The sequence below is a fragment of the Ciconia boyciana genome, chromosome 4 (assembly GCF_034638445.1).
Source record: "Ciconia boyciana chromosome 4, ASM3463844v1, whole genome shotgun sequence".
Lineage (NCBI taxonomy): Eukaryota > Metazoa > Chordata > Aves > Ciconiiformes > Ciconiidae > Ciconia > Ciconia boyciana.
The window spans coordinates 45033623-45058112 of record NC_132937.1 but is presented as its reverse complement, the minus strand read 5'-3'; the positions used below and the strand labels follow the sequence as shown (position 1 = coordinate 45058112).

At 40.6% G+C, this 24490-nt stretch overlaps 1 protein-coding gene across 10 annotated transcripts in view; it reads left to right on the top strand.

Moving 5' to 3' along the window:
* Positions 1 to 24490, top strand: part of ARHGEF28 (Rho guanine nucleotide exchange factor 28) — a 127515-nt gene that overhangs the window by 68597 nt on the left and 34428 nt on the right. For 7 of the 10 annotated variants that reach the window (XM_072859265.1, XM_072859264.1, XM_072859263.1 and 4 more), the window contains 18 exons: positions 2825 to 2955; positions 5966 to 6267; positions 8762 to 8906; positions 10194 to 10305; positions 12568 to 12648; positions 13670 to 13709; positions 14281 to 14404; positions 15764 to 15896; positions 16276 to 16331; positions 17846 to 17897; positions 18478 to 18625; positions 18730 to 18851; positions 19758 to 19898; positions 20368 to 20618; positions 21539 to 21661; positions 22054 to 22171; positions 23069 to 23323; positions 24296 to 24372. In XM_072859265.1, the coding sequence (XP_072715366.1) occupies positions 2825 to 2955; positions 5966 to 6267; positions 8762 to 8906; positions 10194 to 10305; positions 12568 to 12648; positions 13670 to 13709; positions 14281 to 14404; positions 15764 to 15896; positions 16276 to 16331; positions 17846 to 17897; positions 18478 to 18625; positions 18730 to 18851; positions 19758 to 19898; positions 20368 to 20618; positions 21539 to 21661; positions 22054 to 22171; positions 23069 to 23323; positions 24296 to 24372 (2411 nt within the window). The remainder of the gene's footprint in view (positions 1 to 2824; positions 2956 to 5965; positions 6268 to 8761; positions 8907 to 10193; positions 10306 to 12567; positions 12649 to 13669; positions 13710 to 14280; positions 14405 to 15763; positions 15897 to 16275; positions 16332 to 17845; positions 17898 to 18477; positions 18626 to 18729; positions 18852 to 19757; positions 19899 to 20367; positions 20619 to 21538; positions 21662 to 22053; positions 22172 to 23068; positions 23324 to 24295; positions 24373 to 24490) is intronic. The other 3 variants (XM_072859268.1, XM_072859274.1, XM_072859267.1) reach the window with 2 other exon arrangements.

Sequence of the window (24490 nt, the reverse complement as noted above, 5' to 3'; positions counted from 1 at the left end):
CAGTGGAAATAAGTTACTAGCACAGTCAATGTGTAATTAATAATGCTCTCCCCTGCATTCAGCAAAGTCTTGAAATACTTCTCCTGTTACAGAGTTAGTTTGATGTAGTTGTCCCTTCACGCATGTTTGAAACTGGGGGGTGGAGTGGGAGTAAGGAAGTACAGTGGGGTCATATTGCAATGTGAAGCCCAAAATAACCTGCTACCTTTTGTCTGTTCATTTAAAACCCCAATGAATATTTGTTTAAATGTCTCACCTTTAACAACAGAATGACTGGAGCGTCACCAGGAAAACATACGCCATTTAGCAGTGATAATCAATAAAGATTTACTGACAGAAGATACTGCAGGCAACACATTCTGATACATTGTCTTGTATTTGCAGCAGCTTTCTTCAGAAGTTTTTACTTAGGTTGTTACTCTCTTACAGGATTTTAAAATAATGTAAAATGTGGAATTAGAAGTTGCTATATAAATAAAAATGTGAAGTTATAGGGGAATTTTGTCATTTCTGTCTGGGGATGTGTAATTCATAGCGCAGTCCATTAACTGTAGAGACCTCAGCAGTGGGGACTGTTGCTGAAGTCAAGAAGCTGTGTCCATAGGCTTGGGTTTACGCCGTGATTCAGGAATCCCTAACGCCTGGGCTGTTTTTCAGGGGTATGTATTGAGCCTTTGCAGCCTAGCACTGGAGCCGAATACCGCCCTTGCCAGTTGTACCCAGTGGGTTTATACACAAGAGGGAGCGTGTGCTAGGGAAGGTAATAAGCATACAAGAATCAATGGAGAGCCTGACATTTTTTTTCTTCCTGGTTGTTGGTTTAAGACCAGCCTTTGGAAAGCTTTGCTTGCCACAAGAAAGTACTGCCAGTTTTGCCAAATCACATTTCCATATGATTTTAGCTGCCAAAGTCTGATGAACTGCTGTAGAAAACAATGGTTTTATACTGTTTATAAACAAAGGCTTTGGCATCTTGGCAGACATAAGGAAATGTCTGCCATTTTAGCAATTCTGAAGACGGCAGTTACTAAAATCATGTTAAAATTCTTGCAGGACGGAGAAGCAAAATGAGAGGCGTAAGGATGTTTTACTGATATGAGATCCTGCAAGGCTTGCCAGGGCTAGAAACCAAATAATTCATAGTGTGCCATTTCTAAATGGGAATTTCCAGTTTTCTCTAAGCACAGAGCTTACTGTTCTTGGGCTTTATGAGATAGCATCTTAAAATTAAATAAAAGTTGTGCTGTAGCATTGCAGTTTTGGCAGTGGTCTGGGACTTTTTTTTTTCCCTGGAGGAACTAATGCCCTAGACCTTGACAAGTGTAGTTTCTAATCCAGTGCCATTTCTTCATTATAACTTTTCTTGCAATCTGATGGCCGTAGGCATCTTGGATGGGGCTTTGAGCAACCTGATCTAGTGAAAAATTTTTCTGCCCATGGCAGGGGGGTTGAACTAGGTGATCTTTAAAGTTCCCTTCCAACCCAAACCGTACTATATGATTCTGTGATCTGCCAAAAGCAACTATATTTCTTTAGGAGTGTAGCCTGGGGAAGGTCTTTAGTGGTACCTTTCCCTTTCCACCTTTGCAGAAAATAATGATACAGACTAAGGAGGATTTTTTGCATAATTTTCAGTAACAGACAATTAAGTTTATTGAGAGTTTTGATTTCAGATATTTTGCTGGGTATGATACTTTCTTTATCACATCGTTCTTCTGCTAGTCTATCTCAGTTCACTTCCAATGGCAATGCTTGACTTATAGCATCTTAAAATAAGGAAAACTACATTACAGCTGTGATTTCTTTTCTAGCCTGTTTTCACACAGTCTAGAACAAGGCTGGTTTCCACTTTGTCAAATTTTGCTCCTTTTACAATCAGAAGATAATATGAGGCCTTAACTACCAGCTCAAATGCTGGATTGGTGCATGCTCTTCATACTTATAAGCAGCTTTAAGAGAGGTGGGCCTGCAGGACAGACTGACAGTGTTTCTGTAGCACTTGGTTAGGTTTTCTGCTGCTCAAAGCCGTGAAAGAAAAGAGTCAGCCCGTGCAGCTTTTTGTAGTATTTGCAGTCATGAACACACTTGAAAACTAAACTCTGAACTTCTGTTAATGATTTCTGGTGAAACTGATAATTTCTCATTTCAGCACCAAAAGCAGATCAGATGCAGTCTTCATCCCAAACATCTTGTTCATGGGTCAAATCTTGATTGATTGCTGTCACCCTGTAAAGGCACTATCAGTGGTATTTTATTTATATCCCTTTTACAATTTTCTTGCTGTTTTTTGTTTTGAGAACAGTAATCTGCTATATTGATTTAGGATTAGTATTTATGTTGCTCCCAGTAGGTAGAGTGCTTTAGGAGAGTCATTATTTGACTGCAGTTGAACCGTATTCCATTCATATAATGTATCAGATGTTAGGTATTTAATGTATAGGCCAGAATCATGCATATTTCATCCCAGCCCATAAGTCTTGTCCTGTGTACATCTGCAGCCACAGATCTCTACAAAGTTCTAGCTTAGGTGGAAAATAGAAGATTTTGGTAACCAAGGTACAGGAACACTTATTTTTAAGTTATATGAATGATTCTGTGGTACCTTTTAGAGTCTTGCCAACTATGGGCTTCTTGGAACATATAGCAAGTGTTAGGCAATTACAAAATGGGCAGGTTTTTGAGTGGCCACACACATACTACTCAAATTGTAATCCTAAGATTTGGTGCTTAATGTTTAACTTTGGCATTTTTATGACAGTATATATACATGAGAAGAAAATGGCTCAAGATTTAATGGCACATTTTACAAATTTCTTTTTTTCAGAGCAGAGACACTCTACCCTTGATGTTCTCAGGAAACTCAAGGCTCCACCTACTTTCTTTGCTGCAACCAGACTTTCTGCCATGCTGAGTGGAAGTGATGAAGTATATGCAAACTGCATGGTAGTAGACCAAGTAAGCTTATGTTTGAACTTTTGGCAAATTTTTCATCCTCTTCTCTTAAAGTAACTTATTTGTGTGATAGTAGGAGCTTCTGGATCTGTCAGCAGTTGTGCGTGGCCAATTAGTAAAGCTCTAGAATAAAAACAGTAATACCTTATTCTCAGCTGTATTTTGTAACCCATTTATGAGGTCCCTTTTAACAGATTCAGTTGATGGTAGGAATTATTCTCCCTGTCCTGTAGGGAGAACTCTAAGGCAGCTCTTACTGTCTTTTCTGTGTGTTTGTGAGCTAGATGGTGTTTGCTTCTTTCTAAGAAACATTAACATAATGTAACTTGCTCGTGTGCACTTCAGATTTTCTGAATTCTATGTATGTTCACAAAAGAGACGAATTTGCTGATGCTGGCTAATTTCAGAAGTTAATTATAAGCTCATAGCTAAGCCTATAGGCTCAACAAAAATGAGATTTGCTGAAAAGGTGAAGTCGATGTTCTTCCAACTGGCACAGAGCATTCTGATACTGGAGATCCTGACTTAGTATTCATGTTTCTGATTTATTTGTCATGAGCACTGGAGATGAGCCAGACTGTCCAGACCAAATTATGTTTTACATCACCATGTTGCACCTGAAATCCCTCCCCCATGGTCACACTCAGATGTCATAACTTGGGCAGGGGGGACTAGTCCAACTCTTGTGTACGGCAGTTGTGTGTAGTTAAAAAGCCACCAAATTCTGGTGGCATGTAGCTAAGTTTCAGTGATGGTTGAAGTGATTAATTTATTTGTAACATGCTGTGGGCTCTCCCTGGGGTGAAAGTTGGAATATAGGAGTGAGAAATGATCAGATCATAATGTTAGAAGAAGGCTGAGATTTTGCAAATGTGGTTTCCTCCCGCCCCCCCCTTTTTTTTTCATTCCCTGAAACACTTCAGCCACTGCATTCACTGCAGATCCAGTTCGTTGTGACAGCTGAGATGGAAGTTTCAGCCAGAGGCCAGCGTGTCCAAAATGCACCTAAGGTTACTGAGAGATACATGAAATAATTACCTAGGAGTGAGCAACTGGTGGGGGACTATAAGGGACCTGTGAACCCTTGATTTTAACAACATGCAGGTTGGAAGGGCAGAGCTGCAGAAGTGCAGATCTGTTACAGACGCAAATGTTGCCTGAGAATATTGCTGGGGGGTCCTTCCGCTTGCATTACTAACCTTTGCTCAATACGTAGCCACATTTCAACTTTGTTAAATTGCTGATTGGGGCCAAATTCTCCCTTAAGCACCATGCAGCAGAAGCCGGAGCGGCTGCTGGAGGAGGTCCCTCTGGTGCTGAGGGGAAACGCTGCCCGGGCAGGAATAACTTTGAAGGGAGGAACTGCTGTGTGAGACCTGGGAGAAGCATTTTACCTTCGTGCATCTCATCTGCACAACGCAACAGAAGTACTTCCAGACTTGCATGCACCATATCTTTGAATGCAAATATGGGTTTTTGTAAAAATGTGTCCTGGTTTCAGCTGGGATAAAGTTAATTTTCTTCCTAGTAGCTGATATAGTGCTGTGTTTTGGATTTTAGTATGAGAGTAATAGTGATAACACACTGACGTTTTGGTTGTTGCTAAGAGGTGTTTACACTGGTCAAGGACTTCTCAGCTTCCCCTGCTCTGCCAGGTGCACAAGAAGCTGGGAGGGGGCACAGCCAGGACGGCTGACCCACACTGGCCAAAGGGCTATTCCATACCACACGCCGTCACGCTCAGTATAGAAACTGGGGGAGTTGGCCAGGGCGTAGCGGTCGCTGCTCGGGGACTGGCTGGGCGTGGGTAGGCAGGTGGTGAGCGGTTGTGTAACTGTTTTTTTTTCCCCTTGCGTTTTGTTCCTTCTCGCTCTCTTGTTTTCCTTCTCATTACAATTTATTATTATTATTATTATTTTGTTCCAATTATTAAACTGTTCTTATCTCAACCCAAGAGTTTTCTTACTTTTGCTCTTCCGATTCTCTCCCCCATCCCACGGGGGGGTGAGCGAGCGGCTGCGTGGGGCTTAATTGCCGACTGGGCCTAAACCACAACAAAATGCCAGCAGTTCTTTCTGTCTTTTACTACGAGAAACATCATTACGATGGGAATGAAAACACGTCTCAAGTGGGGCTGGAGAGCAGGAAGTCAGCAATCTGAAAGACCAGGGCTTTGGAGGTGCTTGCAATCCTTCCTTTCTTCTTGCTTTTATACAGGTGCTTTTTGGAGGTTGAGTGTTTTCACTGGCTGTGTGACTTTTCAGTATTATTCAGCATCTAAATAGACAACAGTAGCATCTAACCAAAAGTCTGACAATAAACTGTATTTTAATATCTTCTGCAGAGTCGACAGGAGAATTCAACCTCAGTTGCACAAAGAATTATTTGTTACCAGGGTCTAAATCCTGATCCCTGTACCTGAGAAAACATAATTCCCAACTCTATTCCTATCTTTGTGCAGGAGGAGGGGTGCTTCGTGCCCATGATTGCTTAATGGCAAAAAATAAAGATTCCTTTCCCTTCCTCCCCTGGAGAACCTCTGTTCCAGGCCATGTATATTTATCTCAAAGCTTAGGAAATTGGTGCTGGGAAGTTAAAAATGCATGATGTGTAGGCTGATTTTTTCCAAATTAAACTGCACAATGTTTGAATTCTCCTCCATATGTCTCCCACACTAATGTATTATGCATATTTTTTGCTTGACTCAAGGATATTTTTAATAAAAGCTATAAATATATGAATTGATACATTTAACAAAAGGTATAAACATGAATGAGAAATCCTTTAGACTTGCAAATACCAATTCATTGCTACTCTAATTATGGAAAAAAGTAATGCATGGTATAGAATCTCTTAGCCATATAACTTACCTTCAATTCATGTGCTGTAAAAAGTAGTAGGGGGAAAAAAAGGCAAAACATATAACCATAAATAAAATGGCAAACTAATCTGGTCCTTGTTCCCTGACAATACATCTTGTTGCCTCTTACCAGCATTCATTTTTTCTCTGCAGGCTGGAGATTTAAAGACTAACTACATTCATAGAGATGGTGTCAGCAGTGAAACATGCCTGAATCCCACCAACTCAATCCCGATGGCTAAGAGCTCTTCATCTCCCTCCCTTGAGGAGAATGACCAATATATATATGTTCCAAATGAAGGAAATCAAAGGCCAATGAAAAATGGAGAAAATGCAGGTTTAAGACATACTGTTTCACCTTCTGATACGTATGAAGCAGATTCATACCTTCCATTCAAGACCCATGGATTTATTAAGGATCGGGGCCAACTTTATGCTGACATGAAAAAAAAAAGGTATGGAATTGACTTGACGATATGGCCAGAATAAGGATTATTTATGATAACCTTCTATTTAAAAATATAAAGCAGAATCTTCAGAGTCAGCAGAGTAATATATATTATTACTGAGGTAAAATCACTGTTTTCAATCACTGATATTTAAATTATCTTAATGATCTGTTTACATAAAATAGTTCTGCATACATTTTTAACAAATAAAAGGTGTCCTCTAAGTAAATTAATTTTTAATGCAAATTTATACTTTTATATCTTTTTTCTTGTATGTATTCTTTAAAAAAAAAAAGAATCATCTGTTCCCTGGAAGAGTTTCCCTTGTGGTGTTTTTGTCAGAAACCAAAATTTCACCCTAGTTTTCCTCAGTTATATTTTCCATTAAGAAAATAGTCCAAAACCTGTTGAATACTCTGGGAATCTTTCCATTCTTTGCACTGGCCTGTAGAAGGCCCAGCTTATTCCTGATTGCATATATTTTTTTACCTCAAAAGACACAGTGCAGAGTACAGCTCGCGCTTCTGATATGTTCAGACTGTTTTCTGCTCTTTTGCTGGTACACAAGTTTTGCTGCCAGCAGAGCCAGTTGTCTGAGGACCCTCCTCCAGATGGCTTTGGGTTATGCTGGGAACTGGTTGGCTTCAGGAATGCAGAGGGCTTTGAAGATGAAACTATAACTTTTGTTTTTAACAGTGAGTAAATTTCCTTGATAAAAAGGCTTTATTGTTTCTCTGGATAGACGAGACGTGAAATCAGTTCCATCTTGTACAGGAGCAAATGTGAATCTGTCTCCCACCTTGCAAAAGTGTTTAGACTAGTTGGAGGTAGGGCATCAGATCTGTGTAAAAACAGTAAGGAAGCAGTAGTGTCTGCCCGTTGCCGATTAAAGTGGGCAATAACATTTTCTCTACTTCAATTTTGAGTTTCTTATGCAAGTATAAAGTCCCACAGGGAGGAATGTTTTAACACAGATAAGACAACAAATGTCAGACTAAGAGTTGTTCTTTCCCTAACCTTTTATTTTTTCTGGCTACGGGGATATCATGTACATTACTATAATCTTCTTCTGCCTCTCTGTCATAAACATTTTTCTCCTATACATTTTTAGATATTTCCACCTTTTTTAAGACCTAGGTAAGGTACCTATAGCTGACCATAGAAGCTTTAAGAGCTTCTATGAACTTTCAGAGAGATGTGATTGACCTTAATATGTCAACTGTAGGTGATCCAAATATTATACATAAAATAAGACTATCAGTATGTAATACTATCAGCACCTTCCTTGAAGCATCTGAGGTGATGTGGCAAGTTACTTAGCAGATCTTTAAACCAGCTCGTTATGTCAGAAAAATTCCCCAGGTAAGTTACCCCCAGTAAGACACATATGCTTGTCTGTTGACATAGACACGTATTGTTCTTCCAATTTTAAAATGTGACGGTAACTGATAATGCAGTTAAATAACTTGTTTCTGAGATGTCACATGGGCTATTACTAGGAAACATTGCAAAAGATGGTCTCCAGAAGTGTAATAAGGAAGTAGTTTTGGGCAGTATTGATAGATTTGCCCTTCAATAAAGTGAATTGTAGTGGTGTTTGAAGGAATTGTTGTGCTATTATTCCTGGTAGGAACCCTGGCTATTTAGAAATACCACACATAATTTAAAGATTTATGTTGTAAGGCTGGAATGTTATTGCAAGCAGTCAACCATTCCTTCCTGATGAAGAGACCATGAACTTGCTCTTGCAGCTAACAGGACCCATCCTGGGAAACCCTGGTACTGCTGAGAAACCTTACTGCACTCTCCTGCTCAGGAACCCTTACCAATCAAATAGTCTCTAGGTGTTTGAAGTATTGATTTAGCCAGAGATTTTTCAGTCTGTTTATAGTCCTATATGTTTTTAAGTTTATATTTTTTGAAATGAATCTCATAAACTGTCTCAGACCCTCCTTCATCTCTCTTGTTAGTTTTCTCTTCAATCGTCCATCCAGTCACAGATGTAGAAAAAAAGATAGCCATCTGTGAATAGCCACGGCATATCTTTCAAATATACACACAAAATATCCATATATACCCACATACCTTAATACAGAAATCTGAGCTAGTTGTCTCGGTTCTCCTTATCTATATAGAGAGGTAGGTACATGTGTGGAACAAAACATCTCATTTTAAGGGAGATACTGAATATCAGTCTGAAAATCATCCTCCAGAGGTGGCTGACTGTGGTGGGAGTCTGTGTGATCGTGGGCGATGCAAACGTCTGTACTGCAGATCCACAAGGTTGGGTCAGATGAGTCCTGTACGGGGTGACTGAGTACCTTGACCAGGTGACTGCAAACCTGAGCAGGGACTCAGAGTGTGACTTACCTGACATAATCATGGTGGTTTGGGTTGTCATTGATTAGAGTATACAGCAGTATCTTTGCTTGTTGCATTGAGGTTGAGATGGATTGTTACTAAACTTCATGGGAATTAAAGACTTCGTTGTCTGCTTCAGTTCAAGTCTTGATGACCTTGAAGTAGATGGCGGAAATGGAGGTGTTTCGGACAGATCCCACATTCACTACCCTCCCCTTGGCTCTTCAGAGGCCATGGCTTGTAGCAGAGATGGATTAGACTTATCTACCAGTCTGCAGCCCAAGGTATTTGATACTATCTTGGTTTGCATTGTTTTCCTTTTAAGTAAATCACTGAAAACATGTGAGAAACATCTGAATCTGAAGGGGAAAAATGAGTTCCCAGATGGCAGTGCTAGTCCCTCCAGAGAGCAGCACGCACAGGGTTATGGAGCCAGAGCTCCCTGGTTGTGGCCGGGCTTGGCAGCAGCTATGGGAAGGGTCCATCGGAGATTTGCTTCAGCTTTGAAAAAAGCATCATTTATCAGAAGCGTTTCAAAGGAAATATCTCAGGTGCAGTGAATCAGCATTTTCTAACCAAAATATATTTAGTGAGGAAATGTTTAACCAGCTGTAGTTATGTGAAAGCGTAACAGCTTTGTAAAGTATAAAACCAGCCTTCTGCCTGTTTTAAAACAATTGCTAGGCTCAGGGAAATTCAGCTGGGTTTTATGCATTGACCAATGCAAATCTCTCCTCTTCGTTATGGTTTTCTGAAGCATCCTGGCTACACTTTCATTAGACCATGGTGCCATTTCTGGGATATTCAGACACATATGTGAAGTTATTTTTTGTTCGTAGGGATTCTTTATGTTTTTATTAGACAGACTTCTTGCCACTGTAAAGCTTTATCTGACCTTCAGTAAATGACTACATGAGGGCAGAAAAAAGAGTCCAGCACAAACACTGAATTCTGTTAGGGCTACTTTTAAAAACAATAAGGTAAGCAGTTTAGGAGTAGGCTCTGTTGAAATGTAAATGATGTATCAAAAATCAGGGGGTTTCTTTCAAGCCTTATCATTGACATATTTGGGGATTGGAAAGTCTTTTCACGCATGATTAAAAAAAGGCAGAGAGAAAAGAGAGAGAGGCTAACTCCTTTCTTTGGAAACTCTGACATCAATAATTACCCAGACAGTACTTATTAAAGTACTAAGATTAATGGCTGCCTTGGTAATAGAAGATAGCTTGGTCATCCAGTATAATGGCCCACAACACTGTTTGGTTGATGCTTGCCACAAAACTGGAGAAGAATGTAAGCTTTCTCTTAGTCTCTTAGTCTAACTTGCACTCGAAAATTATTTCCTGTAATATACAAAAATTGATTATGGTGGAAGTATGACAGACTTCCTAAGAATTCAAATGAGGTTGTCAGAAATTGTACTTTAAACTTAAAGCTCTAGTGAAGCCAAGAAAACGTATGCATGTGGTCAGCCATCTTTCTTTCAGAAGTTCTGTCACTGATTTGTTTTGTTTCTGTTGCTGATGCATTTCAAAACAACACAAGTTTTAATTTGTTGCGATTTCTTGTAGGAAAGCACAGTGTCTGGGATTCGGTCCCGCTCCTATTCCTGCTCCTCGCCCAAAGGTTTATTAGGAAGACCTCGCATTCTTCAGGACTTTGCAGCTGGGGATTCAAATGAAGGTCAGTGTTCTGGCTTTGCCCCTGCACAGCCTCATCCCATGCCTGCCTGCTTCAGGCCCAGCACTGACGGCTTTACTCAGGCCTGTCCTGTACACAGACCTCGCCAATGCGCGTGAAAGCAGGGATCGGTTGCCTTCGGGTACCCCTACCATCATCCCTTGCTCTTCTCCTGCCTACTGCCCCATCATGCCCTCCCCTGATACAGCAGCTCGTCCTCAGGAGGGCACACAAACTGGGAGAACGTTAGTCAGAAAAAGTAATGCAGGCAAGGGCAGTAATCTTGTTTTCGGAAGATCCTTACCCCAGCCTCCTGCTGGGTGCCCAGCAGAGACCGTGAGGAAGCTTAGGATGACACAGAAGAGGCGTCAAAGAGGGCGGATGGCCCCAGCTTCCCGTAGATCCTGGGGAATCTCTGAAACATAGGTAGGCTATTGTCATCTCCACAGGCTGGGGAGCAAAACCCACTCTCTCCATCAAGTGGAGTCAGAGATGTCTTTGCAAGAAGCTTGTAATTTTTTACAAATTGTTTCTAACATGCTTTGTTTCTAGACACATAGTTTCATATTTAGAAGACAACCCACACTTTTTGCAGTGAGGGTATGGGTTATATTTGAAAACAATGCAAAGCATGAAATACATGTACTGTGCTTTTCATATGGATCACATCACTTAAAAAACACTTGCATTTCAAGAGGCTTAGCCTCTGTCCCTATAACCCCGTCCATTGCCATACTTCCAGCTTGTCTCTCCCTCCAGTATAGCTTTAGCTTTCCACTAGTCCTGAGCAAGAGGCAGGACGTGTGAATTACAGTGAACTGGATGGGATGGACACCCAGAGAAGTTGTGGATGCCCCATGATTGGAAGTGTTCAAGCTCAGGTTGGATGGGGCTTGAGCAGCCTGCTCTGGTGAAAGGTGTCCCTGCCTGTGGCAGGGGGGTTGGACTAGATGATCTTTGAAGGTCCCTGCAAACCCAAACCATTCTGTGATTCTAGGAGACTGAATGTGAAAACACACAAAAGTTGTGGAAATGTTATCATTAACTTTGAAACCAGTTAACAAATTCAAAAGCTGTTGGGAAGGTGAGGTGGAGAAAGCTGATGGGCATACACACAGTGACTGCAGACATCTTTTTTCCTTAAGAAACCGTGTTAAGCAGTGCAGCAAATAACTTGTTTGTGGTTGCTCAAATTCACTGTAAGATTCCATATCCCCTTGTAAGGAGGAGTATGTACTACAGCCTGCAGCACGCAGCTGTGTTGTGTTTTTCCCCATCACTTAATGTATTTGTAACCATTTGTATCCAACAGATTAGGTGAGAAGTCTCTGGCAAAAGAAGGCAGAAGAAAAAGAGGGAAGTAGTCACAGAAGTAGAGGATGGCAGATCAGCAAAGCCCTGTGGCATGTGCTTAAAGTTAAAACAGAATTCCTTTGACCTCGCAGCTCAGGGACTGTTGGTGATACAGCCCGTTAAGCTTCATCCAGACACCATTACCTGCTCTGGCCCGATCTGGGCTCAGGCCCATGTCCTGTTCATTCTCTCTCCCCTTCCTCCTGGGACAGTCAGTGCTGGACCTTTACCTGTCTTGTGGAGAGGGTGGAAATGCTTTCCTGTCCACGTTTGGGAAACAGGCTGTTCTGCAGCCCACACCGCAGATGCTGGGAGGGAGGGTGGTGGTCTGCTGAGGTTCCTGCTGGCGCTTCCCTGCCACCAACATCTCCTGCCTCGTCCCTTCCTTGCCAGCATCTTGCAGGGACAGGAGAGTTGAACAGAGTGTTTGGCAGCTGGCAGTGGTGATTACTGTGTGGGGCAGGCACAGCTGCATGTGCTTGGAGCAATTGCATCTGGGTACGGGACTAGCCCAAGAGCTTGGTCCAAGAAGCTAGGTCCGAGAGTTCATCCTGATCTTTGTGGGCTGTAGCAGGATTGTGTCTGGGTCTGTGCAGGTGTCTGTGCACTGAAAACTTGCCCCTTCCCCTCTGCCCAGCTGCCAGCGCTTTGGACATCTCACACAGGGCTTAGCTCTGCAGGAGGGAGATGCAGCTGACCTTGTACATTGCAATGAAACGTAAGCCAAAGCAGATGAATGCAGAATGGCAACAGGATGGTCTTTCCCGTACAAAGTATGAGAAGAAAGTGGGAAATCACCATCCATTTCTGATGGAAGCTTTTCAGTATGGTCAGGTTTAAAACAACTACCTGCTTTTATTTGAGAAGGTATTACCAGGCTGTAACAGTAAAGGATTTGCCCCTGCTCTGTAGATGGTGTGCTCATGAACAGTGGTCGATCCCTCCTTCAAGCTCTTTCACTCTCTAAATCAGTGTCTCTGCTCCACCCTTGTAGTAAGTACCTCAATGCCAGCACCACGGCGCTGTTTTGCATGAGGCTGTCTTCATCTCCCATGGGTACATGGCCTTCGTTTCTTCCAAAAGCATCCTGCGGCACAGGTTGTGCCTGGCAACTAACTGAAATGCCCTTTTAGTCTCGCTGCTTCTTTGGTAAATATTCTAGCTCTCACTAACCTGAAGTTTACGTTTGTCTGAGGACATGCTGATTCAGTGAAGCATGTTTAAGTTTGTATCTAACTTTAAAGAAGGCATAGTCTGATGCTTTGACTTAGGCAGGTGTTTTAAGTATCTTTCTGAACCATACCTGTGGTAGCTTTGTAAAAAATGCCTGCAAAACAGAATGGCTTCTAATTTGGAAATGGTGGAGTGGTCTCTACTTTTTTTTTTTTTCCCCCTGCCAAAACAACCCAACTGAATTATTTATCTTTTATTTTGCTTTTTAGACAGTTTGTTGAAAAGTATCTCCTTGAGTCCTCTCTATCATTTCTAGGATGTAGACTTGTAACACATTACACATCCTGTGCAGTACATAGGCTAGTAATATTCCTCTTTGTGTAGAGGGATTTAAATTTCTTAATACTATAGATAAAGCTGCATAAGACAGGTAATTGCAAATGTTAGAAGAATTTCATTAAGATATTTTACAACAAAGTATGTAAAAAGCAAAATGAAGTGTGAATCATTCAAGTTGGTATTGTTAAGAAAAACAAAATAAATATTTTATGTTATTCTGAAAAACAGACTGTTTGCAGAGACTGGCATTCACTGGTATCCATCTCAGTTCTGGCAGACTCTGTCGACTAAACAAAGCTTAGTAGGCAGTTGTCTTACCCTAGGAAAAGCTGCTTCTAATGTACATTTTTGCTTCCTAATTTCTAATGTTTTTGCTTTCCTAATTTTCAAATTCCATTGCAAGCCCTTAATGACAAGCTTATGGCCTGGCGGAGGTCGTGCGTTTCAAATGAACCTGACGACCTTGCAATCTGAGTGCGCGATAACTGTTTATGTCTTGCAGAGCGAGCGTACAGTCTGCCCGAGCAGTCCCGAGAGAAAAGGTATGGGTACTTGTCGCACCCGCGTTTTGAGGCGCCGGGAGCAGGTCTGTGCAAGAATGCCATCTAGGGAGAAGAGTGGGGAAGAGGCCTCGGGGTTTTTAGCAGAGATTTAGGGGAGCGCTCCCTGCCCAGGGCATCGGCCAGCCCATGCTTAAACCCTGCGCTGAGCTGAGCCCGGCTCTCTCTGTGCTGTCCTCACCGCGCACGTCCCGCAGCGGAGATTTGCTGTGCACCGCTGCGGGACGTGCATGGCAGGGATGTGCTCCTCTTCCCTGTAGGAGCTCCTGTCCACTGTAGGAACGTCCAAAACACCATAATAAAAGCAAGGGGGCTTTTGATACCAACCATGGTCTAGGCAAGCTTGTAACACATTGGACATTCAGAGCACTCCGCACGCTAGTGTTACTCCTTTTTATAAAGAGGGATTGCGGTCTTTTTAATATTGTCAGCTAAACCCACAATAAAACATGTAATTGTAAATGTTAGGTGAAACAAGCACCATCCGGATTCTGCTCTGTTGTACGGGACTCTTCCCACGGGAATGAGTTTTTTTCACTGGTCTCTGTTTTAGGATTCAGGAGGAGGAATGGAATAAATATATTGTACCGTCAAAAAATGAGTCTGAAAAATGTAAAGTGAGTCGGACTTTCAGCTTTCTGATGAACAGAATGACCAGCACACGGAATAAGTGCAAGGTAATTTGGGATTTATGTTTATATTATTATGTATAATTATGTCACTGTAATTAAATGAATTATGGATGAGAATCTAAAATTTTATGTAAAGGTAAGTTGTTGTTTATTACAAAACCACATAAGTAATAGGAAGACACTTTTATCTTTATTTTTTAATTTTAAGACATATGCAGGCTACCCTGAAATGGCCTTCATATTAAAAAACAGTTTTCCTTTTAAACAATAGCCTTTGCTGAACAATATCTAGTATTTCCCTTGCCATTTTTTTAATGCTATTAATAATCTCATTTGATGATTTAGCCAAAGTTTAAATGTGTGAATTACCTTTAAGAAATAATTTTCTTTGTTAAATAAAATTAAGACATGTGGGCCTGTTCTTGCAATTACTCTCAATAAGTACCTGGGTCTGTAACTTCTACATTGGCACGTAATCAGTTGAATTTGCTTTATTTGAAGTTAATGGGACTTCTTGCATGAATAAGTACTGCTTAGCGTCAGAGAATTGCAGATTTGAGGCCTGCACAGTCAAACATACATTCTGTGAAAGGTAGATTAGAACATTTGTGGTTTAATTTTGAGACATCTGAAATTTAGATTAACAGCATCAATTAGCAGCTTGAGAGACAGATTTGGCCTACAGGATCTTTCTGGCTGGCCTTCTGGCAGTTTTGCAGGCTTTCTAGTATGCCCTCCTGCGCCCCAGGATATCTGAATGTACGTGGATGTGAGGATGGTTGGCTGAGGCAGTATCTTCACAAGTGACAGAACTGGCTGCGAACATGTATGTCTGATCCAGCAGCCATACATAAGCCTGGCTCCTAAAGAAGAACTGTCACGGCTGCTCAGGGAAGTGTACTGTAAAAATAGGCAGAATTTATTAAATTTATTAACGCTCATTAAAAATAGGTTATTTCTAATGTCTTTTAAGATCTAAAGACAAATCGTCTAAATTTACATAACTGCAGCTTTAACTGCAGAGGCACGAGTTTGCCTGTATGCCTCAGGGAGATGTAGGCACTGATATTTGTTTCTATGTGCAGCGAGTCAATGATACTTCTTAAATTTTGTCTTCTGGCCCTTTCCTTTTTGCACCTTTATAAATGTATTTCGGCCAGTCTTCCTTGGTAATGCTTGCTGGCTTAGCTGCCAGTGAAAGCAATGCCTGCATCACTTTAGGACTTCAACACTTTTGGCTGTAATAATATAGTATACTGTTACAAGTCTTCCAGGGAATAAAGGTTTTAGAATAATTTGCTCTTAAAAGGGAATGTTTTAGTGTTTTTAAGATTGAATCAGTTTATCTTCTTTTCTAATGTCCCTTTTTTTACTTTTTTCCTGCCTCTGCTGTTGGGGATGAAGGCAAAAAATAAAGATACCAAAGATAAAGAGAAACTGAACAGGCACAATTTTACAAACGGGACCTTCTCAGGAGTTATCCCATGTATGGCCTGTGAAAAGGCCCTCCTAGGAAAGGAGTCACTGCAGTGCTCCCGTAAGTAGTTGCTGCCTTTTGTGTGTGACACTTACAGTGTTCCAAACCCTGCTTGGGATCCTGGTTCAGTGTTTTGTTTTGAGAAGAAACCTTGCCTAGATTTGGATGCACCTGGTTTATGTGACGAGCTGAGGTTGGCAAGGCAGCAAGAGGAAGGATGGCAGGTGACAGCTTCAGAAGGGACCATGGCCATCTCCTAGCCCCAGCACATTAGGCAAAAACTCCTTCCTAGCCGGGGGCTGTAACATCAAAGCATCCTAAGGGCTACTGTAGTAAGTGGACACGGAGGAGGGAAAGAAAGTGAAACGTCAGAGTAACATTTTCTGTGGGCTGGGGATCCTGTTGGGCGCCAGGCTTTGAAATGTGCCTTCTCTTTCAGATTGCAACGTGATTGTGCATAAGAGCTGCAAGGAGTGTGCTCCCTTGTGCACCAAGGTAACTTCCTGTACCGCACCATTCTTACTAGAGTGTATCTGCTTTCCAAGGGGTCTAGAAACGTCGTGAAGGAAAAAAGAAAGTACACACAGCCTGCCCAGACCCAGTGTCTGTATGCTAAGGGCTGCAAGGGTGTCAAAATGTCTAATGTGAGCAACAGAACAAGCACTATTCTTGAACAACGGTTTTTAGAAGAGGGTCAAAAATGAGTATAAAGAGATATTTGTATTTTTGAAGAGTTGCAAGGTCAAATTGTAAAATGATGTGCCTGGAGGGATACAGAAAGGGATTAAAAGGAAAGGCTCCTCAAAACCACAGATATCCCTGTGTGTAGGAAGGGGGATCCAGTATGTTTGGAATAATGGAAGGCAGAGATGGAAGGGACGTTGGGAGGTGACCTAGTCTATCTGCTTATCCTCAGGAAGACTGGCTTCTAGGTAACAATTTGGGCAGATGTTTGTCTGACCTGTTCTGGAAAATCTCTGGAGGAGGAGACTCCGCAGCCTGCCTAGGCAATCACTCCCAGTGTTCAGCTGCCAGTGCAGACAGGGCAAAATCAGCGCTAGAGCTGATGGATACTGTCTCCTTTTAAGTAGGAACACAGGCATGGTGAGGTTATCATGACAAAGAAGTTGCTTTCAAACATAGATGTGTAAGGCTCTGCCCTCATGGAATAAAATGGGACTTGCAGAGAAGTGTCTCACAGCAATACAGGTCTTTTTTCAAATTAGTGGTGTGTGTTTTCCTAGTGTAGCTGGGTTTTGCATCATGGTGGCTTGCAAGGACACCATGTTTCCATACAGACTCTTCAGGGTAAACAAGCCTTAAACTGGACATAAATTAGGTGTTTTTATTTGTTTTGGTTATAGCTGTCGTGTCATAGCCTTGCACAAATTTCTGGGCAACTTTAGGCATTAGGACAGTTTTAATCACTGGGACTGGTGGGTTATTTGGCAAGAAGAAACAAGAGCCCTTACCACCCCTGACTCTTCTCAATAAGAATGAGGTGCAGAAAATGTTCACTGACCCACCTCAAGTGAAGTACATGCCTAAGCACAGCAGGCTTTTGCACAGGTTTTGCAAAATTCCTCTTTGGAAGGGGGATCAATTCTGCCTCTGATACCCAGGCTTTCTCAGGTAGTGCCCTGCCACAAGTGCTTCAAGTTTATTTGAATATAAAGCCCTGAATGTGAACGCCTTTTCTTGCAGCCTTCACAGGCAGTATTCATATAGAGAAGGCACAATGCTGTAACTCAGTGACTTGGTTTTGAATAAACAGATTCAGTTTTTGTGTTTTAGTACAAGTAATATCATTCTACTCTGTATATTGTTATCTACCAATAACTAATAAACTTGGATTTATTAGTTATTGGTAGAAATTGGGACCATAATTTAGGACCATTTTCTTGAAGCCCTTTTGTGTGATGGTATATGGCAGTGAGTTACTGACTTGACTGTTCCGTGTATTATCAGCTATGATTTCATTGCAATTTCAAAAAATTCTTCTATTTCAGAAATCCCAGGAGAGATACCATAATAAAAACAAACCCCAAGCTGGTGTAACAAGTAAGTTAGCAGGTGTAAACCTAGCAGTTGAAGTTAAGCCTTGATTAAAAATCATGGGACTGACAACATGAACTTTACTACATCATTTGTGTGTTTCTATTTCTCATTTCAATATCTGTAAGAAACTGTGTGTGTCTCTAATACGAGTAGGGTTTTTTAAGAAATGGCTGTTGAATTAACTCCTCCTCTACTAAAATGAGTGTGAGGTTTTACTACATTTTGTTTTCAGTGAGAAAGAAAATCAAAAGTAGTCAGTTCTATCTTGTGCTTTTGAGTATGTAATTTACCGTATACACAAATATTTGGGTCTCTTATGTTCAGGTTGCAACGCTAGAAAGTGTATGATTTGAGATTGTTTTCTTATCAATAATATCCACGCTGGAGCTATTCTGCTTTGCCTACAGGCTTATCTTTATATTCCCTGGGAGAGCATCACAGTCTTTTACCATGGCAAGTGGACATTCTTGATAGCCAGTATAGGTCTATATGAACACCAGATAGCATTTCATAGCATAGCTGTGCTGTTGATGACATACTCTAAATTGTTTTTCAAAACGTTGTGTTGTGCTTTGCCTCACAGATTCCCTGCCTGGAGACGTTTTGCAGACTGTGCTCTGCCCAGTGCGTTCTTCTTCCTCTGTGCCTATCGGACTGTCTGTTGGAAGGAGGGAAGCCTTGCAACAGTCCCACTTCTTGTCCAAAAGTGTCCCCAGTGCCAGTTTTGAAAGGTAGAAGGCAGCTGCTGGGGGACTATGCTAAATACAGCATTCAGCATTTCTGGGAGAATTGAAACCATTAAATAAATATGGGATTTTTTTTTTTTCTGCTGTAGAAGGTCTATGCCATTTTCTGAACAAGACTCTGAAACTAGCACCTGGAGGTCCAAGTCACGGTCTGAAGAAATGTTACAAGCATTAGGGACCTTTTCTTCAATGGATCCTTTTGTGATGGAAGGTGAGGAGTATTGCACAGATGTTGGATTTTATAACCTGTATTGGAAAGTGCAATAGAAAAACTCCTTAGCTGATATAAGAAGCCACTTCATCTGCTAAAAGAAGAGCACCTATTTTTGATAATTACAATGATATCCCTCATTAAAATGATACAATCAGACACATTAGTCTTAAAATACAACTTTTCCTTTCTTCCTTGTAACTAACTCTTTGATAACTTTTAGAACATTTTTGTATGGTGTTACCATTTTAAGATAACAGGGATAAATGTATTTGGCATCCTTGCAGAACTAGAACAGCAATATACTTCTGCACTCATCTAATCATCTGCATTGGCAGTGTACATTGCAAAACATAAACCTACATCACTTGTATTTCCTTAGCAGCCCAAAAATCTTACCTCGCTTTGGTGAACTGCCCTCCTAAAATGGCTACATATCTTTGTGAAGTGGATAGAAATAGGCTTTTTCTGTAGCTCGATGTGAGACTGAATTTCAAAGCTGAAGAGCATTCACTCACAAAGGATGGTGCAGATACCTCTCACTGGACATTTATTGCAAAATGGCCAGTGCCTGTCCAACACCAAAGCTACTTTTGAAAAGTTTGGATTTTATTTTTAAATTTTAAAAAGTTTCTTCAAGCAAAGAAGGATTTAATCTGAAAAAAGAAGGCTGTTTTTTTTTGTTCTCCTCCCCCGCTGTCACGTTTGCATTTCAACACTTTGGTAATGATATTGACATCTCGTAAGCTTCTCTGTTGTAAAGCCACTGGCGATGTTTGCAGAAGCCTTGTCTAAAGTTCATCCCTGTGATGTGTTTCCCTTACTATATGAATAGATCTGCATGTGCAAAGGGACTTCCCTTACTGTTCTTATGTCTGGTGTTAATGAGATACTATTTTGTCATAGATGATGTGGATTTGTCTCAGTGGACTGATCTCCACACAGATGCACAAGAGTTTGAGGCAGAGTCCTGGAGTCTTGTTGTGGATCCAATGTTCTGTAGCAAGCAAGAAAAGGATGTCATCAAGAGGCAGGATGTCATTTTTGGTCAGTATTTCAAAGCTTTGTGTAGGTTTAAAAACAATTTGGCGTAGAAAATAGAGAGGGAACCTACACGTTTTATGTCCAGAAGAATGAATGCTTCAACTCAGAATAATAAGGTTCAAAGAACATTTTTGTCACAAATTACAATGTGTCCTAGAGCTAAGGAAATGGAGAGTAGTGACTACCAGAGACATGTCTACCCTGTTCACAGAATGGTTGAGGTTGGAAGGGACCTCATCCAATCCCAGCTCAAGCAGTTGCAACCCCAGCACGTTCAGTGGGGTACGATTGAGAGAACTGTGCCAGAGCCAGATAGATTTAAGTCTTCCTACTGACATAATCGATTAGGTTTGAGGCTCTCACAGAAAAAATGATTATGACTGTATATATGAGTGTTGCTGAAGTCTATCTTAGAAGGTGTGCAAAATGTTCAGGTGATTACTATACTATGTTGTTTTCTTTTATACTGCAGAGCTGATGCAAACAGAAGTGCATCACATCCATACCCTGTTCATTATGTCTGAAATATTCAGGAAAGGGATGAAGGAAGAACTGCAGCTGGACCACAGCACAGTGGACAGGATATTCCCCTGCTTAGATGAGCTACTGGAGATGCACAGGCAATTCTTCTGCAGAATGAAGGAGAGACGGCAGGAATCATGTGAGGTGGGGAGCGAGCGTAATTTTGTCATCAGCAGAATTGGAGACATCCTTGTGCAGCAGGTAGAGGCATCAGCTCTGTTAATCCTTTATGTACTCAAGGTTCCCAAATTAAACAATTTATTGACTTAAAAACTTCTGTGGGCAAGATGAGTGCTATGGTTCCCTCATAAAATTCAAAGACTGTCCCCTCCAGATAATTGCAGGGTGAAATAGCAATGAGAGGAAATTAGTACTGACAGGTAACTGTGGTGAACTTGGGATGAACTTCTACTTCTATGGTACAAGCGATGAAGAAAGTGATGAACTTTGTCCTGTTCACAGTAGAAGGCTGCTGCCATCATACCATGGACTGCAAAAAATGGAAGCAATGGATTCACTTTTTTAATAGCTGAGCAGAGGTGTGAAGAATTAACTGATGATGGAAAAGAAACTACCTGTTCATTTCTTGTAGAGATCTGTCATGGTGCATCTTGAGTTGCTGCTCACTAGAGAAGGAGTGGTCACAGCATGTTTATGGTGGCTGTAGAACAGCGTGCTAACTGCTTGCCGGTCATTTCCTTGCAATCAGGAGAGTGTGGCTTTTCACCTTCGGTCAGTCAGTTTTCACTCCACTGAAATAAAGAAGCTGAGCCATTATCTTGTCTAGAAGTGGTGTGGAGATCAGACAAATGCAAATAAGCCTCAAAGGGATTGTGTTTGCAAAGAGATAAAGGAAATGCTGTTGTAATAATTGTTCTACCTGTTATTGGCAAGACTGTAGTGGAGGTCACTTGTGCTCTGCAGCCTACGTTCCTTCTCTTGCTTCTAAAAACAGCTAGTCCATTTTCATTCTGTAGTGACAGGCCCTGTTAGTGAAATTCAGAGAACTTGAGAAACAAGCAGCATAGAAGTTCCATATTTGTACAAAATACATTAATTAAAGGTATTCACTTTCCTGTTAGGTGCAATGTTGAGCACAATTCACTTATTAATTTCTTCAGTTTTCAGAGGAAAATGCAACTAAAATGAAAAAAATATACGGAGAGTTTTGCAGCCATCAAAAAGAAGCTGTTAATCTCTTCAAAGAGTTGCAACAAAACAAGAAGTTCCAGAATTTTATTAAAGTAAGTTTACATGGAAATGTGATCAATATTGACAAAATGCTCAGGAAAAAGATATATAGCTTTTACTTAGATTTAGGATTGAAATTATATTCCATAACTCACTTTTAATGGCTAATAAAAATGGTAAAGTTTTTTCCTCCTTAACCAGTGAGCTGATAAATTACATTTTTCTTTCAAATTTTAGAAAGCTTTGGCATCCAGTGTGTATTACACACATGTTCCTGTTATAGTACACCTCATGCCTCAGGGCAGCAACTGTTCCTTGGGGATGGTTCAGATAACCCAGCATTTTGTTTTAGCTTATTCTAATGCATTTAGATCATATTTCTTATTAGACAATCGGTGGTTTAATATGCATTTACTACTTAAGGTATATATTTGTATCTGTGCAGCTGAGAAATAGTAACCTGTTGGCGCGACGCCGAGGAATCCCCGAGTGCATTTTGCTTGTCACCCAGCGAATCACCAAATACCCTGTTCTGGTTGAAAGGATATTGCAATACTCAAAAGGTGAATAAAAGCTGAAGTGTTGCTTCATGTCTGGAATCCTAAGTGTGTTTCTAATGTAAGGAGTATGCACTGCTACAGTATAACAAAAGATGAAATTCACTGCTCTGTAGAGAACCAGGGCAATGTAAATATCTACTGTTCAGGCAAATGTCACCTAAACAGGGTGTCTGGTGTATGTAGTCTTTGTCAAAGCCGGACTGTGAAGATTTCCAATATTCCAGCCGGGTAAGCCATAGAAGTCCAGAAGAGCATACTTGTTTTAGGAAAAGATCTTGACTAGAGGATGTGAACTAATTCAGGCATGCATCTGCACCTTCTTTGAAATTAATTCCAGTGGAGTCTCTTGTAAGTAGGGCTAGGCAAATATTTGTAAGTAGGGCTAGAGTAAATCACTCTCCAGTTTTTCAAACAAAGCTTGAATGACCTCTGGAATTTCGTAGAGCATTTTGGAAATACTAATAACTTATAGATATTGCTCCCCAAATGGGCAATAAATGAGCGTTGTAGAAAGTTGCATATCCGAATACAAACCCTTTGTACTTGCAATCCTGTTTCAAGGGGTTTTTTTAGTTAGCCAGAAGCATAATATACTATATGATTTACTTAGCCAGTAAATTTTTTTAAATGCTAACAGCTCATAAATATGTCAGAAACTATTCAATGTGTTATTTTGACTAATGAATAAATCTGAGGTACATGTCATCTTTTAATAGGCAAGTCAAACAAAGGTAGATGCCTCTAATATTTCTAGTAACTTGATTGCCAGGTTCAACTTAAAATGGCATATTTATCAATTTAAGCTTTGCATCATGTTGATTGTTCCCAGAAAGTAAGGAATGATAGCTTCTCTTGAATATGCTGACTGCTACCATGTTGTTTATTTTTTGTTTCATACAGACGGAACAGAAGAACATAAAGACTTGTGCAAAGCCCTTCGTCTAATTAAGGACATGATTGCAGCAGTAGATTTGAAAGTGAATGAATACGAAAAAAAGCAAAAACTGCTGGAAATTTTCAGTAGAACTGAAAACAAAACATATACAAAGCTGAAAAATGGCCATGTTTTTAGGAAGCAAGACTTGATGAGGAAAGAGAGGATACTTCTTCATGAAGGTTTAGTGTACTGGAAGACAGCGACTGGTCGTTTCAAAGGTATTCCAATCGAGCACTAAAGTCCTTTACTCTCTATTTGCAAATAACATATGAAGATTGTTTGGTTTAAGAATGAAAATACTTTATTACGCTGTATTGCAAACATGAATTTCTGAGGTAATGGTATTCAGAATATGCCACTAATTGCCAGAAGAATAGTTCCAGAAGCTGCCATTGTTTGTGTATATCTACTGTATATCTGGGTAAGAAGACAGGTTCACATACAAAGCCATCAGCTGCATTTCTTCTTCCAGTCCCTTCCTTTTAGTTCATTGGGTTGCAGTTTCAGCCCATAACATAGAGTCTTGACTTGTAAATTTTTATTGTTCACAGTACTGGCTATTCAAAATAATGCATGAAAAATCATGTGCTGTTCTTCAGTGTTACTGGGACATCTGCAGTGGAGAAGAAAACCTGAAGCCACATTGGGCTGGAAACAGATTTTTACATGCAAGCCCAGAATTTGATTTTTGGTGTTAATCACATGTAGGGGTTGGGTTTTTTTGGACCTTGCTAATACTTGCTGTACAACTTCTTTATAAAGCTATCTGTTCATCATTATTCCAGAAATACTTTTACCATTGTAATACTGTGCTGTGAGTATATGTTACAGCACAGGCAAACCAGAATTTATGTGGGATAGTCTTTGCCAGGTTGCCTCTGAGTGGCCTGGGGAAGCTGTGCTGACGCTGGAGCAAGGATTTCTTCCTTCCTTGGGCCAGTGCTCCAGCATGGTGCTGCAGGAGGGTGGATAGCAGAAAGTGTGGTCTTTCCTGAGAGATAGAAAGTGGTGGCTTGCAGTTGCTTCATGCAGACCATAGGCTAATCCAGGTATTTCCTGTTTAGTTTACTGTAGGATTCTGTGGGATATTTATTGATCAGGGCTTCTCCCTTTTTAAAAATAAAAGAAGAAATTAACTAAACTGTAATAACTTTAATTAAAAAACATTATTTTCCTTTTCTTATTTTAAGACACCTTAGCTCTGCTTCTAACTGATGTACTACTGTTCTTACAAGAAAAAGATCAAAAATACATCTTTGCGGCTGTTGTAAGTATATTATCAGATATTTGAATATACACACTGCACTTTTATTTGTATGTTTCTTGAAAATGAGCTCCTTTTCTAGGTTATCCCCACATAATGTTTTTTTTTGTAAAATCCTGGT